The sequence below is a fragment of the Morone saxatilis genome, unplaced genomic scaffold (assembly GCF_004916995.1).
Source record: "Morone saxatilis isolate NCDOM2014 unplaced genomic scaffold, NCSU_SB_2.0 Contig5, whole genome shotgun sequence".
NCBI classification, from domain to species: Eukaryota; Metazoa; Chordata; class Actinopteri; family Moronidae; genus Morone; species Morone saxatilis.
This window is the reverse complement of record NW_023340095.1, coordinates 13,745,833-13,763,470: the sequence shown is the minus strand read 5'-3', so window position 1 is coordinate 13,763,470 and position 17,638 is coordinate 13,745,833. Positions and strand designations below refer to the sequence as shown.

The following is a 17,638-nucleotide window of genomic DNA, read 5'->3' as shown; positions in this document are numbered from 1 at the left end:
GTAAACAAAGATAAATATATAAATCTCCTGAGTAGGTGTGTGGGTGAGGAGGGGGAGAGAAGGGGAGGAGGGTGAGGAGGGGGAGGGTTATAAAGTGTTCAGCTGTTCAGAACTTCATGTGATTAGTGAAAATCAAAAGCGACATACTCTGTGGTCAACTCATCCCATAGTGTTGTTGTTTCCTAAATGAGACGAGTCTTGTGCGGGCCAGAGGACTGTGTGTGACTCGTCCTCGTCAACCAGCAGACAGACAGACAGACAGACAGACAGACAGACAGACCCTGTTAGGACCCTCGGCCACCTGTAAGTGTGTGAAACAGGGCAGAATACTAATGCAGTACGCTCAGTGCTGCTCATTAAACCGCTTGGCATGTGACGAGTCTGTGGCTGACTGACCTGAAACACAGAGACAAACACATTAGTGGATGCTCTGATTGTGGACTGAACGTTTCAACAAACTTTGCAGGACCAAAGAAGCTTTTACAAACAAACCTGTTGGACCTGTTTGTGTTTGGACTCCACCTCTTCCTGCTGTCGGCCTGTGACACACGAACACTGTTGAAGTTAACAGAGTTTTAACATTTCCATACAGGAAGTACTAGATATATATTTTGTTCTTTTCCCTGGTCTGTTTACACGAGATCTAAAAACTGGGCCTCGTGCCTTCTTCCCTAATGACTCCCTGATCTGCCCCCGCTCGCTCCCACAGCGTGTTTTCATTCGTTGTCTTTTTGTGGCCCCGCTTACATTACAAACTCCAATCCAGTGGTCAGGCCTCGTTTTGCACTGGCAGGAGATTTCCCTGGTTTGCTTTTCCTCGCAGCTGCTGACTCATTTCCCACATTGGTATTCTGTTGTGGGGAGGGGAACCGGAGAAAGACGGGAAGGGTTTCAGCGTGTACGTCTGAGCACACGTAAAGAGCGCCGACCGCTGCAGTCGTTGAAGATGGATGGAAAGCCCACACACACTGCTGGGAGCTTGAGTTTGTGTGTAAATGGAAATATGAAGTCTGTTGACCCACATCACAACCTCAGTGACCACAGTAATAGTTCAGTTCAACATGTTGGATACCTGTTTGATCTAAACCTGTTTGATCTCCTGTTCTGGTTTCAGCCGATGGAGGACGAGTGTGTGCTGAACATAACTAGAGACAGAGACGATGGGAGCTGTGAGGGAGAGCCTAATGAAGAGATTGGTTTCTGTCTTTCTTGCAAAGAAAACAGTGGTTGAGTGATTGGGTTTCAGCAAAGAAGAGGACATTGTTCGGAAAAGGCCTGGGAGTCCATGGCAACAGGGAAGTCATGAGAGTCGGGGGGAGAAACCAGCCGGGGCGTAACGAGGCGGTGGTGCTCCCTATATTCTATTAGCCTACATTTTCAACCTTTAATTACTAAAGTCTCCAAAGTCTAAACTGAAAAACATCTTTCATCCTTAATGACATTTCTGTCTGCTCCAGTTCTGTGAACCCGTTTTTAACCGCAGAAATTAGACGTTGATAAGCTTTGTCAGCCCTATTTATAGAAACGCTTTCCAGCTTGTTGTTCGGAGACGTGCAGAGTTGGTTCAAAGACGCCAGCAGGACAAAGATGTCTTGAGTAGCTTGTTGGTTATTTGAAAACAGTCGTAATCTTCAATGCTACGTGCAGTGGCCTCGCCTTTTGTATGATAACGATAATAACGCCCAACTACCACTGGGAAAAACACAACAATCTTTAATTTCTAATCTTCTTTCATTTGGTTTGAGGCTCCAGGAGAGAAGGACCTTCAATAAACGTGTGTGATTATCAGCAGGATGTTGTAAAACAGAAATAGTCCCACAACAGTAATTCACATTGACAAATTAGACAGAGAGCTCAGTGGAAAAGTGTTATCTGCACTGTTCTGGGCTTCGTCCAAACAGTGAGGAGACAGACAGACCGAGGGAGAAGGGGATTGTGTTTGTGGTTGATTCTTCAGGTCTTCACATGCTGCAGGATCCAGACCGCAGACTCTGTTGCCCACAGTGGAAATGTTTACCTGATTACGTCATACGTTCTCATGGCAAGTCAGTCAGCCAATCCTGTCGCCCCACTCCTCTTTTATTCTGTACATTTCCATCTCTGGTTGGACAATTTTACAAGTTTACATCATAGTAGCACCACTCACACATTAGTCACACCACAGTATTGTTATGGTGGTACATTAGACTGTCCAGGTGTATTTGATGCCCTGTGCAGTATATTTTAAGCTTGGTAAATCATTTGTGCAAATTCCTCACCTGTGGTTTACGAGGTGGAATCACAGGTTTGTTAACTAAAACTCAGGATATAGGTGTATCGCCTATTTTGGCAGCTCGGGAAGATTTTTACACAAAATGTTTAAACCTACCAAGTCCCAGGTAGACTGGTTCTGTCTCAGCACTCACTGATGATCCTGTCAAGTTTACGAGCATGTGCACGTCTTGGTTTGTGCATGTTGTATCCTGGATCCTCCTCTTCCAAGAACCGCTCTATCCCAGCTCACTAACTTGACTTCACTTGATAATGTCAGCCAATAAGTGATTGATAGAACTTCATATTTTCTTCCGAGAGCACAGCAGATATCCTTTCTTCTGTTTTCACATTTTCCTCTGTTTAATGTCCAAGCAGCAGCTCTTCTGTTTCTTCCGTTCATCCCATCAGTGAGCCTTTTATTCACTACTCTGGTCCTCCTGTAGGGATCACCTTCCCACTCTGATACCAGCATCCTGCCACCAGTATGACACCAGTATGACACAGTTATGATCACCAGTATGACATTCACCGTAGAGACTGACGATGAACAATCAGGGGATTTATGTTGGGTTCATCCCCATAATCAGGCATTACGCCCAGATGGAGTCTGCTGAACTCTGATCTACTTTTTATCAACAATCTGTAAACGAGTCTCTCACAATGAAACTCTCTCCGGTTCTTCTCTCTTTGTTCTGTTACAGTAAGACTTTGATCTTACTCAGACCTCCACATCTCTGACTAATGGCCTTTCTGGTATGAAGATAATTCACAAGACCTTGCAGTGCTGTTAACTATGGCAACAAGAAATACCCACAAATACTGATTTACAGAGGTCTGAAAGTCAGCTGCTGTTCTTCTTAGTCCTTTATGGTATTAAGTTAAAACACTTTGGGTTTTGGACAGTTTGGAGGAGATACGACACAAACCGATGGACCACCTCGTCTTTATGTCGTAACTCACAACAGACGGCCACCTCCGGTCCATTTATTTAGTGTCAGTGGTCGTGTGTAACAACCCCACAGGCTGCTGTATGTGGGTAACACCAGTTAGCTGAACATTAAGGGATTGGGGATTGTTTGTATTGCTCTTTATTTGATTTCTTCTTTACTGTGTCGATGATTCACTTGTCGCCTCCGAACATTGATCTTTGCTACACCCAGTGCTCCGCTCTCCCCAGCTGTGCCCTACTTTCCACGCTGCTCATGTTCTGCTTTATAATTCCAACCAGAAAACAGCCTTTGGGACACATCCAGTGCTTTACGAGGCCTGCCTGCAAAGTTCACAACTTCTTAAAACTCTGATGAAAGTCCTCAAGAGTGTGTCTTTGGGTTATTCTGCTTCAGTGTCACTGACATTTGATTTACATCTGTTCAGAGATATTATGAAGATGGAAAAGATCACCAACAAGAGTCGATGATGCGGTCGGTGTAGTTAGACAACTGAGGATTATTCAGCTTTATTATCTGTCAGACACTATTGTGAGAACAATGGCCACAGTTGAATAAAGGACTGAATTTCAATCGCAGTGATTCAGATCATTGTCAAAGGGCTCTGCTGTCCCTCAGCAGCTGTTAGTGTGGTTCAGTGGTGCACTGGTTTCCCTAGTAAAGGTCCAAAGTATGAGTTATTCCTCTCATGTGTTTTTTCTCAAATGAAGAATGTGTCCTTGTTCAGCCTGCCAGGGTAAATAGGAATAACTCAGAATGTCTGCAGACTCTGTAGATTCCCCCGTAACATAAATGTGTGTGATGGTCCACTACTAGGACACATAAGGTGTTGTATTGAAGCTACGCACTTCATATTTTGACCAACGCAGGTCTTCAGTACCTTCTCCAATGAGGAATATGACCGACGCAACGATGATGTGGATCCAGTGGCAGCGTCTGCAGAGTATGAGCTGGAGAAGAGAGTGGAGAAGATGGACGTGTTCCCTGTGGAGATTGAGAAAGGTAAGTTTAGCAGCAGTGAAGGTAAATTCATGTGTCAAAAGAAATCTCTAAAAGCATTTAGCTGCACACAATGTACAGCCCTCAAAGGCAATCTTGTGACTTTGGATCAGATTTTAAATCAAGAATATTTAGGTTGACAAAAGCTATTAAATGCTATTAGTTAGAATTAAATAGTTCCTCAGCTCCACAACTAACACAGTTACTGATCTTAAGCTTTATACTTAATCTTTTGAGTGTTACGGACATAATGGAAGTGGACCTTCTCTACATTTAGGAGACAATGGACTTGGCATCAGTATCATAGGAATGGGAGTGGGAGCTGACCAGGGTCTGGAGAAGCTTGGCATTTTTGTGAAAACCATAACAGAGCGGGGAGCAGCTGAAAACGACGGACGGTGAGTTCAAGTGCTGAAACCTCCTGTTTTGCACCAACCCAATATTCACACTACGTGATTCTAGCCCCGACTTTCCATTCGCAGACTATTTTGGGAGAAATATTAGAGACACTCGTAATGTTTTGTATACAACCGGAAACATGGCTCACACTCACTTCGTACTACAGCACCACAGCAGATTTTAACGTTGCATTATAGGATCATTCCTCCAGGGCCGAGTGACACACAAGATACAAACAACCAGATTTATTAATAACCTCCCGAGAAAGCTAAAGAAAATAGTGTCACTGCGTCTGTTTCCCAGACATTTTTAGCTGCATTGAGGCTACTGTATTTTTTGTATTTGTTTTTTACTCCTATGCTGAAAGCGGTGCATAACTGTGGAATATAACTGTGGAAATGCTTTGAAACCCTCTCCTTGATATTACTGTCTCCTGTATCTTTAGCATACAGGTGAATGACCAGATAGTGGAGGTGGATGGTATCAGTCTGGTGGGCGTTACCCAACTGTTCGCTGCTACAGTCCTGAAGAACACCAAAGGCACAGTGAGGTCAGCTCAAAGTCCATCTCCAACCCCTCAAACCAACCTTATTGAAAAGATCTTTTTGGTTGGTGATAAGACTGAGACACTGTTAGCGTGATTAGAAAAACAATAGACTAAGTCTATTTACTTCCAGAGTCCGGAGGTTTTTTTTTCTTTTAATTAAAAGAAGTAACACAAAGTACCGTGGCCTGTTGACCATTTATCAGAGGGAAATGAAACACCAGCACATCCAGTAAATATTCACACTAATACATTGCATTTTAAAACAAAAAACAGGTTCATGATTGGACGGGAGAAACCGGGGACACAGAGCGAGGTAGCCCGCCTCATAAGCGAGACACTAGAGCAGGAGAAGAACCAGCAACAGCAACAACACATGGACGACCCCTATGAGCACTCCACAGAGGAGGTGAGTCAACCTTACGCCCTGCTCGTATACGGGAGGGATGGTAGGAATGGGAAAGGTTCTCACATTGATGACATGAACACTGCGTTAGCCCCTTTGCACCGCCCAGTCCAATCCCAGTCAGCTTAACCAGGAGCCAGAGTAGAGTGCAGCTGACTGTGAGTAAGCCATGTGTCACAGTTCTGCTGGGTTGGAAGGTGTTCATTTGACCGCTACCTGTCTGCCACAGTTGTGAAATGTTTGCTTCCCAAAGTTCAAGCAGCCGCAAGCCCCTGTTTTTACGATAGCAAGACTGGGCAAAGATTTACTGGAGCAGACAAAGTCAAAAAAGTAATGTTGCGTAACTTAACAGTGAGGAAGTGGACCCAGCTTCAGGTGGCTCTGTGGTTATACAAAGTGTGTGTAAGTGTGTTGATAATCTTGTTTTTTTTGTTTGACGCCGCAGACAGACTGAAACCAGCCCACCAGTATTTGGTTAGGATGTTACAATGTTCCCTCAGACTGTGGTACACTGTTCCACTGGGAGTGTTGTTGACACACGCTGAGCATGTTCCTCGGCATGAAGGGTGTGTTGGTGTTTGCAATATTTGATGCCATGTGTGATGTCATATTTCAGGAGGAGCGCTATGAGGAGGAGGACGGAGTAGATGAGCGGATTCTGGGTTCCAATTTCTCTCCAGGGCGTAACGCAGAGGTGTTTGAGCTGCCTGATTCAGAGGCTTTGTTTATGCCAACCAACATGGACAGCTCTCAGATGACCTTCAAGTTCAAAGAGGTATCACCCACACCACCACTTTTTTATTATATTAAAGATTCAGTGTTCTGTTTAGACAACCAAAGATTATTAATATCATACAGTGATGGGTGTAACCAAATCTTTTGTTTCCCTTTTTTTGTTCTTTAGCTGCAGCTCCAGCACAGCGTCGCCGCAGCTGAAATAAATCAACTGAAGGAAAAGGTTTGATTAGGATGAAATTAAATTACCTTATTCAAGATATTTATATATTTATAACATACAAGAGAAATTAATGTACAATATAAAACATTCAAAAAGAAACCAAACAAAGTATATTTTATAAACTATATTTTCTGGAGTTTCATCCATCAGTAATTACTATATATATATATAAAATACATTATGTTTCTTCTTTTGAGTAATACAATGAGTAATACACCAGAGTAACATGTCACCATCTCTGTACAGCTAAGGGTGTCTGAGGAGGACAAATCATTGTGGGAAGCCAGAGAGTCTGCGCTGGAGCAAAAGATCGAGGATGGCAACGACAAAATCCTGAAGTTGGAGAGTTACTGGCTAGAAGCCCAGGATCTGTGCAAGAGTTTGAACGAACAATTAGCTGAGACTCAAACCCAGTTTGAGACTCTGGACAAGAAGTACAACAAGGCTAAGAAACTGCTCAAGGACTACCAGCAGAAGTGAGTTTGTCTTAAGTAACACAACACTACACTGTTGTAGGGGTTGGAGTCTATGATTTATTCAAGTCAGTTTATTCATATAACAAATTTAAAAACAACAAATGTTGACCAAAATGTATTTTACATAAAAATACAGTCAGAGTTTAGTATAATTACTTACTATAGTAACTTTATTAATTTACTCAGGACGGGTAACTGTATAAATACAATAGGCAGATTGCACAGAAACATAGTTTAAGCAACCCGGCAGTCGAGATAACATTTGTGAAGACTCACCCTGCTACATAAAGATGTCTGAGGATGGGATTTAAAAACACACTTAAAAGAGAAGAAATGTCTGATTAGACTTTAACTAGGAGCACAGATTGAGGAGGTCAGAGTTAAACTGGTATAAAGTGGAGTCAAAACATGCAGTGTTTGTACTCAGAAGGTGTATTATATGAAGCAGTATAACAATAACCAAATAGATCTGTCCGTCATTTATAGCTGTCACATGGAGCGTGTTTACAAGCTAAAGGACTGATGGGCCATTTCCTTTTTTCCTCCCCAGAGAGATAGACTTTGTGAAGAAAGAGGAGGAGCTGAAAAAAATTCTAGATGAAAAAGACAAGTGGTACAGGGAGCAGCTGGAGACGCTGCAGAACAGGGTAAGACCTCAGCTCAGGACAACTAACCCTTATATACCGCAGCAGAGTTGCTAGAGACACTGAAAGGAGCCTGTGTTGTTTTGTTAACAGATAGCTGCCCTGGAGTCCGGAGGGGCCTCAGGTGTGGAGCGTCAGAGCGGTCAGGACTCGGCAGCACATAAGAGACTGAGCGGCCAAGACTCAGTCACCAACACAGCATCTGTTGACTCACTACTAGGTACAAAGGTCTACTAGAATTAAATAACATTTAAAACGGAAGAACACACGTCACACTTTATTTGTGTAAATCTGTAAAAGATTCACAGCACGCATCATAAACTCCAATGACCCTGGTAAATAATTTAAACCGTGCACACCGTCTTCCAACCTGTTTGGTATGCTTGTTTTTTTTCTCTTCTGTAGAACAAGACTGGAGTGAATTGGTGCCTGAGACTGAGCGTTTGGACACCAGTGCACACAAAGCAAAAGGCCTGCTGGCTCAGAAGGCCAAACGTCAGCCTCCATCTCGGACCAAACTGAAGGAGAGCCTCGCAGTGACTTCAAGTCACTCTCAGGTCAGCCAGCAACAGCTGATGGCAATACATTGCTTAATTTGCTGCAAACCAAAGCTCCATGTTGTATGAGCATATGATTGGATTTAACAGTCAGCCTCTTGAGGCCAGATGTAAGGTATGACATGAAACCTGAAACCCCAAGAAAGCAATTTCATGCTCAAAATGTGAAACTAATGGTGACAAAACAGCCTGTGTCTCCCTCTATACAGAAGAAGTTAAATTAAATGTAACTCTGTGTTAAATGTGAGCTGAACAATCACAGTGAACAAGGTGGGGTTTATGTTTTATGGTATGCAAAATTTAGAAACAACTCTGTCAGGAAACAAAGTTAGCATGGTTTGACCCACTCTTGTGCTGCAGTGCTGAGGCAGCACTTTCCCTAAAACAACAGGAATATCTTCCCATACTCACAGCAGTTCTAAAATACAACGGGGAACATCATTTAGTGTCTGTTTGCTTTTAAAAACAATAAAACACCTTTAATAATACATTATAACAAATAATAAATAAAAAAAGTTTAATTAAAAGGATAATAAAAGTGTTCCTGTTGCATCAAGAAGTTTCTAGGCTGATTTTAGTGTGACGGTGTCACAGGTGTGTCGTCTACAGTCTTACATACGTCAGCCAATCAGAGCTGAGGAGTTTTCTGTTATATAAATAGTTTCTATCCCCTCCTGCTTGCATTGTCTGTGTAAATAATTAGTTTTGGCCCCACAGGAAACTGAAGAGGAGGAGGAGGAGGAGCAGGAGGAGCAGGAATCTCCCAGGAGAAGGAGGTCCATCCAGGAGAGCCTGTCCCTCCCGGTGCCTGTCTGCTATCCTGGGAATGGACAGAAAGATAATCCAGTGGAGCCTAAAGATGGATCCAGGAGTAAGGCAGAGCTCTCCAGCAGCCCGTCTTTGTCGCCATCACTGGGAGAAAGTGTTGAAATCAGCGGAAGTCCTTCGTTGTCCCCTCCTAAAGAGACTTTGTCACCACATTCCCCCTCCGGATTCATGCGCAGTGCCAAGAAGAGGGAGTCCAAAGGCAAGGCCAAAGAGCTCAAAGGTATGCAAGAATAAAAAGAATAAAACGTGATGCCTGCAGGAGCATTTTTACTGAGCCTGATTTATTATGGTTTAATTTCAGAGGAGCTAAATGAGTCCTCGACAACAGGAAAACCTAAAAGACGATTTCCAGACTTTGGGTAAGTCTGCGTAGTGATCACTGTCATTCGTTTGTAAGATATCATCATTTTTGCTCTAACAAAACAAATGTTACCGTTCATCAACAGAGGCCTGCGGAAGTCAGGTGGCAAAGGCAAAAAACATGACAAGGAGGCAATGAGAGCGTCTTTGGACAGCAGGTATTGCTCAACTTGATTTATAAAAACCTAAAGGTGTGGAACATTGTGTAACAGGATCTATTGGCAGAAATGGAATATAATATCTTGAAGGATACTTTTCTCCCTTTTATCTGATGGTTATTACTCATTGAGTCATTTTAAAGCATTACACTGTACACTGAATGTGGATAACTGTATCTTCCTCTTTTGCCTGCGCCTAGGGGATCGGCGGAGTTACTGGAGGAGTCTGGAGGGAACCTGTCTCCTGCTGATTCAATGAGCTCCATCCCCACCTGTATGCCCTTCTCCTGGTTTGGAGACAAAGAGAGGGACAGAGACAGAGAGCCCTCATCTTCCAGCAGCAGTCTGCCGTACGCTGCAACCGAGACCAGCAGTGAGCAAAGCCAGGATCGCAAGAATAAGGTTTGTGACTATTAGGAAATAGATACCGGACATGGAGAGTATTAGTATCACAGCATTAATAAGATATCAGGCACAGTGCTACACAGATGAGACTGTAATAATAATATACTCCTCTCCTCGCTGAGAGAGTAAAACTAGTAGACACATAATGTGAGGCAGTTTCTAGACACGCGCCTTCATTGATCAGTTCTCCAAATAAGCTACAATAAACGGATCCATATGTTAGCCATTAGAGAGAGCGAGGGGAAAGATTCGTTGGCTTTTCAATGAGTTTGCAAATATTGACACATCAAACGCATCCAGTGAAACGCCTTCAAACTGTCACACAGGCTGCGGCGGGGCTTGTGTTCCCACGATACCGTTTAATGAGTTCAAGACTCGAGCTGAACCACGATGGCATGATCACTAAGAGAACAGTTTGGGTTTTGTCGCTGTGCATTATGGTAGTTTTTGTCAGCGCTGTGCTGCCTGGACATTTATCTCACTGAACCGTGTTTCCTTCAAACAGACAAATCTCTCCTGGTCCTCTTTATTCAGTCGCTCATTAGATTTGGTACAGTATACACGTTCTTGTTTCACCTTTTTTGGTTTCTAGACGACACAGTAGAACGTTACTAACACACGTAGTCCTGCGATTATTTGTAATTTCTCACCTCAATACATCCTGTGAATGAATGAATGATTCACTGCTTCTTTTGTAGTGGGTATGTGGTAGTGTGAAAATAATGTCATCTAATGTCCCTGTATCCTCATGCAGAGAGCCTTGTGGTTTGTATTAGAGGAAGCACATGAAGGCCGCAGTTTCTAGGGGCTTGTTGCACCAGCTCATCGGACGTTTGATCAGAGACGTGTGTATAAAGTTAACTGTTCGTTGTAAGACCTTAATGCTCTTACTACATTGACATTAAACTGCTTATGGACTTGCACACAGCTGGTGCCACAGCCTGCAGATCTGGACAACATTTCCTTTATTCAAATTTGAACCAACCTGGAAAAAAAACAAGCCACAGTTTAACTTTGAAACTACATGAGCACCGAATAGTTAATCTTTGTAGCGTCTACTCGACTGAACTGAACACATTACCCCATACCTGAATGTGTGTTTACTTTCATTAGAGGTAGTAGTGTTAGTTGTTGTGGTTTAGAAGCTGTCGGTGTAGTTTTGGTGGTGGATTGATTTTAGTTTTACTCACCTTTTCCTTTCACATGTTGAAGATCAGTCACTCATTGGCTCAAATCAACGACCGGGGTTGCTGCCACAGTTTTAATCAACGATAATAATCCCAATCCTCTTGGAAACAGCACTGCACTTAACCCCTCACACCTGTAGTGTTGTCTGTCTGCTTCTCCTAGTGCAGAACTGTTGTTTGGTGATGTGTGACTAGTAAATGCGTTCCTTGTTTCCACTTGTTCCAGAGTTTTTCAGTCATAGATGATTCTAGCCCCGCCAGTCCCAGTTCACACATCTCTGGGTTAGTTGCCGAACCCAATCTGTCTGGGCGCTCACACACTGTAATCTTCTCTTCCAGCGAGGTGAGTGCTCTCCTTGTTGCGCTGCCACAAAAGCCGAGTGGGACGCCTTGATGCGGCTGAAAGGGGACATTCTCAAGCATGCTCTTTGAGCCTCTCCCCTTTTCATAGCCCAGATTAAATTGTGAATGCAGAGGGGGTAGAAGAGACCTGCATGTGTGTGTGTTAAAGCTGTTTTGTTTTCTGTTTAAAGTCTTGCAGCTTAGCTTTTCTTAAGTCAGCTGTGATGTTAATAGTTTGTGTTTTGTTAGAACCGTCAACCAGCGCTTCATGTTCTTTACAAGCTTTGGCAGACCACAGAACAATGTTGACTGCTGTGCTGCCTGCTCAGTGGTGGTTCAGCGTCTGTTTGTCTTTCTGATATTATAGTTTAAGTGTCTCAGTGTGAACACACACATCTGCATCTGAGAATGTGTTGGTATTCTGCTGTTACTGCACGCTTGTGTGTTTTAGCTTGAGAAATGTGTACTCTGCTCAGCTTTGTTCAACAGAAGCTGCAGTACATGTTGTTTTTGTTTGTTGTATACATACTGTAGGTCTTTATCATTTATTTTTGCCATGCTTCAGACATGAGTCATCTCTTTCCTTTACAGTACAGAAACATTTATGATACAAACCACTCAGATTTTCAGATTCCTACACAGAAGTATTCAGAACTAACTAAAAGTATAAAATAGTAATGTTCTTGCTCAAACAACGATTGTTTTTCTGATATCTGTCTGCATTATCTGTGTCCTCTGTAGACTTTGGATGATGAACCGGTAGCTTCAGGAAAAGAGTATCAGTGGCAGAACCGGCCTGTTTCTGAGTGGACCAATCAACAGGTCTGTCACTGGTTGATGGGCATGAATATGGACCAATACACACCTGAGTTCACAGCTAAGGGAGTGGACGGCCAGCAGCTCTTGTATTTGGACAGTGACAAGTTGAAGGTAAACAAAACCAGCACTCGATGATAATAATTAACTTTGAATCACCTGTGTGATTATGGAATGATAGTTTAAGAGTGATGTTGTTATTTTTATCTGACAAAGCCTCTGTCATTGTAAAATAAGTCACTATTAAATTGTCTTGTCAGCCTTTGACTGCCACCTTGTGGCCAGAAGTTGCAGTTAGAGATAAATATAAATTAAAAGTTTAGCAACATTTTAGAGGAAAAGAATATTAAGGACATAAATAAGAGAAAATGCTATGACAGGAATATAACACTGGGATGATGACAAGACTGTATATTGTAATACAATTGTAGAATAGGATCATCTTAAATAACAGTTTTAATTAGGATAAATTATAGTTTACAACCTGATTTCATTCATTTTTCTTCAGAAGAAAAGTTTCCGTCTGGATTAACTTTCTCACACTTATACATCAATCCTGAGGGTTTGTTTATAAAACGTCACACCAATCATTTTTATTTTAAATAAAGTCGTATTTCACAGCAACTTTGTTTTTAATTAATCAATTTGTCACCTGGAAAATATTTCCCCCTTTAGTTTGCCTAATGTTACAGTAAAATAAATTAGTTTGCTGTACTGTGGATTAATTAATGATGAAACTCATTAGTTGCAGCTTTACTTTGGTCCTTATTTGTTGACATGTTTACGATGTAGAGTAGCATAATTCTGCCTTAAATCTGTGCACTTTCTCCCCTCAGGCACTCGGCGTGTCGAGTCAGAGCGACCGTTCAACCATCAAGAAGAAGCTGAAGGACATGCGTAAGGCTCAGGAGAAGCTGGAGAAACAGAGAGAGAAAAAGGAGAAGGAGGTTCGACGCAGTGGGAGACTCCCAGTCAGTGCTGACTCTGTCTGCTGAGGCAGCAGCTCTGCACAACTCATAAAGTCCATCTGTAGCAGGATCATGAGCTGCCCCCTTTTTTTATATATATATATATACACTTTTGGTGCCATGACGTTCATGTGACATGGCGTTAATGCCAACAGGCAGAGGGCGTGACTGCCAGGAGAGGACCTGTGCCGACTGAGGTGCCAGTTATGATTTATGTTCATACCGTAGCATCCCGTTTCTTTTCTCATCACTGTTTCTCTTTAATATTTTTAACACATTTTCAGCTCAAACCATTTTTAAATGAAAGATGGGGAATGTCACAAAGAGTTGGGTATGTGACCAAAAAGGAATCTTAACATTTTTTTACCACTAAAAAGCTCGAAGCTATAATTGTTTGCAGATGTAGTTGTTCAGCAGATCATGCACACATTTACCTATGGAAGTCAAATGTACACAGCTTTTTCTGCATTTTATATTTCTGCTAGTATAACTTGCTTGTTCCCATGTACAACTCTTTTACAGGAACGGTTATTGTACAGATAAAAGCACTATATTTGTCTTTTAAACTTCAATGGGCGACAAGGTTTTAAATGTATAAATAAGTTTTATACATGTGCCTCTTAACTGCATATCTTTTTTTTTTTTTTTACTTAAATACCAATGTTCATTTTATATTATCGACATTTTTCTACTAAGTAGAATAGCTAGGCTGTTGTTTTTTTTGCTGAATGAAAGGCAACAAACAAATCAAGTAGGGACGAGGTGAATGCTGCTCCTGCTGTCCCCGGACTCTGGCTGTGTGTGGACGCGGTACCGCGACCACGCAGCACGCAGGTCTGCTACATGTACACCGCACCGGTCCGTTAGGCGGTGACATGCCAACGACAAGGACTTGTGTGAGTCGGGAGCACAGCGCTGTCGTGAATGAATGTGAGGCTGAACGATGAGTTATTCGCAGCCGAAACCGAAGTGCTTCCTCTCTTTCTCTCTTCAAGCATGACTCCATGTTCTGTATACAATACGACATGTTGGGACTGCAAGAAAATCATGTTTCCACATCTTCTGAATCAGAGAAACATTTCTTGGTACATACATCAATAAACTAATTTTGACTTTATGTGATATGTTTGCTTCCTCTTTTCTTCGGTTAATTTGAGTTTACAGTGAGCACCAGATGGCTGTAAACTGACAGGTTTTTATATATTAGTAGAGGAATAACAATCCTACACAGCAGTCCTGTAATAAATTAAATTGTTGACATGTTGGATGTTGATTCAGTGTGTTAATTTCTTTGAGGCTGTGGCTTGTTTTGGTGTTTTGATTGCATAATACTGTTTGATATGGACCTTCAGTTGTAATAATGGATTTAAACATTTCCTCCAATGACTCATAACTCTGGATACAAACTGTAACATTCTCACAGTAACAGTGATTTTATATCAACGCTATAAAATTGATTTAACATCACGTCACTTTTTAACTGTATTGATCTTTAAACCAAACCTGGGGCAGAAAGTACAGTAACACAAAGAACTGATCAGTTTCCACCTTTTACTTACAAGAAGAGATCGTCGACACATAAGAGCGTTTGAATTGTTTATTTTTGTTTTACTGAACATGATCCATACAGCATAACTGCTTTAGTGCAACATGGAAAATATTAATTATAGCTTATTTAACTTATGCTATAACTGGCTGTAAGTGACGACTCTTGTGAGGAAAAATAACCCATTGCAAACCCATTAATACTTTTTTGATCATGTTGATTGGATCCAACTGAAGAAGAAATGCCCTAAATTTAAACATTTTAGACTCTCCAACAAGTTTAAAATAAAAACAAGCAGCATATATATATTTTATATAATATATATATATAATATAAATATATTTATATTTAGTCAATGGCAGCAACTAATTGTGTAACAAGTTCTCCTGACAAAGTTTTAAACTTCACATGAAGCAGAAGAGATGAACAAACTACACACGGATTAACTTCAAAAAAAAGAAAAAGAAGCAGCTAAGTGATTCAGGAAAAAGCCTTAAAACCAGCAGAACAAACTGTGAAGACAATTTGTCGATACAAACACGGTTCATACATTAAAGGACGAGTTCACCCAAATTACTAAAACATTTTTCCTCAGCCCCGCTGGCATCGAACCACGCAGGACGTTTCAGGCAGAAATACTGAGACCTACATGTGTTGTTCCTCTCAATGCATAATGTTATTTATTTATTATTAAATAATTTGTTATATATTGTTGATAAATAACTGTTCACTACAGAAATGTCAAAAAAATATGTTTGAGGTAATTTAGAAACAGTGGCACCTTTACCTGGTTTGTCCACCAGAGAGCACTGACACATATTTCAGCTCCGGATATCTTCCCAATTCTTCAACAACCATATTTAATGGATCCTGAATGAAAAATGTTTGTTATCTGATGTTGTTGAAAAAAGGCTGGTGCTATTCAATAATAGCACCAGCCTCAAAACTCCAGTAGTGGTTGAGCTTTGTGTCTCTTTAGACAGCTGATCCCAGTCATTACCATTAATAAGTGCCAGTGGGAAAAAAATATTTTTGTTGGCTGCTGCTCTCCAGAATAAATCGTTGTTCTATATGGCACTAAAACCTCTGTTGTTACTTTCTGTGCAAATAAATCTGAAATTATCAACATAGCGCACACACACACACACACACGCACACACACACACACCTGTCGTCTCTTGCACACGCCACTACTGGGACTAGAAACTGCGATATGTCGTCATGTCCTTGGGCTCCTTGCTGGGGACGCACCAGTCGTCGGCCTCGTGCATCGTGTTGTAGTGCTTCCAGACCGACTTGTTGTACACAGGGAGCCTCTCGATGGACTCTGTGGAGAGCGCCTGACGGAGGGTCGAGAGAGTAAAGTTAAAACATGGATGTAACTCACGAATACAGTCTCCCTTTGCGTGTGAGAGACACACACACACACATACTGTTAATGTAAAACTTACCCGGATGTAGATCACAGCGTCAGTTCCATAACCCTCCAGGGAGTACAGCTTCAGGTCCCCTTGGAAGTACCGGGCGTACAGTCGAGAGATGGGCAGACCGTACCCGTAACCGGCCTGGAAAAAGGAAAACAAGTTAATTTCTCCACCTTTAACATAACCACGACACAAAACCCTAAAATCTAAAACAACAGAGCAGTTAGACAGGCACTGGAGCAAGTTAATAACACATAACTGATTATTTATGCTGTATACATGTTAAAGGGGCACCAGGATCTCTCTTTAAAGCAGTGTTACAATAAGAAGACCATGTGATACAGTTGAAAGCTCTGGAAGCACTATGGAAGTGTTGTAATTATTTGTTTTGAACTTAGGAAGCGTAAAGTAATTCAGAACAGTCACTGAGCAAACTGAAGACCGTCTGACTGGTTGAAAGCTCTGGAAAAAGCTGTGACGTCTGCTTTAAATCCTCCAATCACTACGGCTGGACGATATGGCTGAAATCAAAGTTACAATAATGAGAGGAAGCTGATCTGTTACTGACTTCAGGATCAGGAGGATGTGTGCAAAACAATAATCAATAAAATAATAAAATGTACATAATGTAATTATAGTGTCTCACTTTAATGTTAATAACTCCACACAAATGTAACACATTTATTTCTGTTCTAGTGTTAATGGATAAGTCGATAACCACGTTAATTCAGACACTATTGATCACACATCAGGAGTACTGACCAGAGGAGCAGCACGCGACCCGTCGATGCTGGGTCGAGGAGCTGTGGAGTACGTGTAGGTGAACAAGCGGTCGATCTTGCGCAGCGGCACGCCTCCTCCTCGGTCACTCACCTGGAGAAGAATATACGCTGTGAACAGTCTTCCTCATGCAGTAACTCACCTGACTGCCACGAACCGTACAGACCACAGAGCAGAGCGGCTTTACCTTGACCGTCAGATCTTCAGTTCCCAGAGCCACCTGTGCATGGATGGAAGGATACTCCATGGCATCGCCGTATAACTCCATGGTGGCCCGCATGGCGTTCTGCAACGATCAAAACGTTTAACATGAGAGGAAGGCGGGATGAGAAGATAGAAAACTGCGACATGGGAACCAGTTAAGAGTTCAAAAGGCAAAACCTACCTTAAAAAGTTCAAACACCATATGATACAGATGAGATGGGACATAGACCACGGTGGCGGATGCTCCCTGCTCTTTGACTGTCAGGACAAACAGATGATCACAGGTTAGAGAGAATTCAATCAGATGTGGTTCAATCAATCATTTATATGTATTTATTCATAAAAAGGTCCAGTGTGAAACATTTAGGAGGATCTACTGGCATTTTCATTAGTGTATAATCACCTGAATATAGGAACTGTTGTGTTTTTGTTACCTT

General features: G+C 41.9%; 2 protein-coding genes across 2 annotated transcripts in view; one reads left to right on the top strand and one right to left on the bottom strand.

The window, feature by feature from the left end:
- The window catches only part of ppp1r9ala (protein phosphatase 1 regulatory subunit 9A-like A), a 19,799-nt gene extending 5,435 nt beyond the window's left edge, over window positions 1-14,364 (top strand). The window contains 17 exon segments of the mRNA XM_035676098.1: window positions 4,070-4,202; window positions 4,477-4,597; window positions 5,044-5,148; window positions 5,419-5,551; window positions 6,165-6,323; window positions 6,453-6,506; window positions 6,753-6,982; window positions 7,533-7,629; window positions 7,720-7,846; window positions 8,032-8,183; window positions 8,901-9,231; window positions 9,313-9,370; window positions 9,458-9,529; window positions 9,730-9,931; window positions 11,348-11,464; window positions 12,205-12,393; window positions 13,116-14,364. Of these exon segments, the coding sequence (XP_035531991.1) occupies window positions 4,070-4,202; window positions 4,477-4,597; window positions 5,044-5,148; window positions 5,419-5,551; window positions 6,165-6,323; window positions 6,453-6,506; window positions 6,753-6,982; window positions 7,533-7,629; window positions 7,720-7,846; window positions 8,032-8,183; window positions 8,901-9,231; window positions 9,313-9,370; window positions 9,458-9,529; window positions 9,730-9,931; window positions 11,348-11,464; window positions 12,205-12,393; window positions 13,116-13,274 (2,439 nt within the window). The 3' untranslated portion in view covers window positions 13,275-14,364.
- A 466-nt stretch (window positions 14,365-14,830) lies between these two features.
- Window positions 14,831-17,638, bottom strand: part of pdk1 (pyruvate dehydrogenase kinase, isozyme 1) — a 6,784-nt gene continuing 3,976 nt past the window's right edge. Inside the window, exons 7-11 of the mRNA XM_035676112.1 lie at window positions 17,383-17,459; window positions 17,185-17,283; window positions 16,980-17,090; window positions 16,245-16,358; window positions 14,831-16,133 (exon numbers count right to left, since the gene is read on the bottom strand). Coding sequence (XP_035532005.1) covers window positions 15,993-16,133; window positions 16,245-16,358; window positions 16,980-17,090; window positions 17,185-17,283; window positions 17,383-17,459 — 542 coding nt within the window. The 3' untranslated portion in view covers window positions 14,831-15,992. The remainder of the gene's footprint in view (window positions 16,134-16,244; window positions 16,359-16,979; window positions 17,091-17,184; window positions 17,284-17,382; window positions 17,460-17,638) is intronic.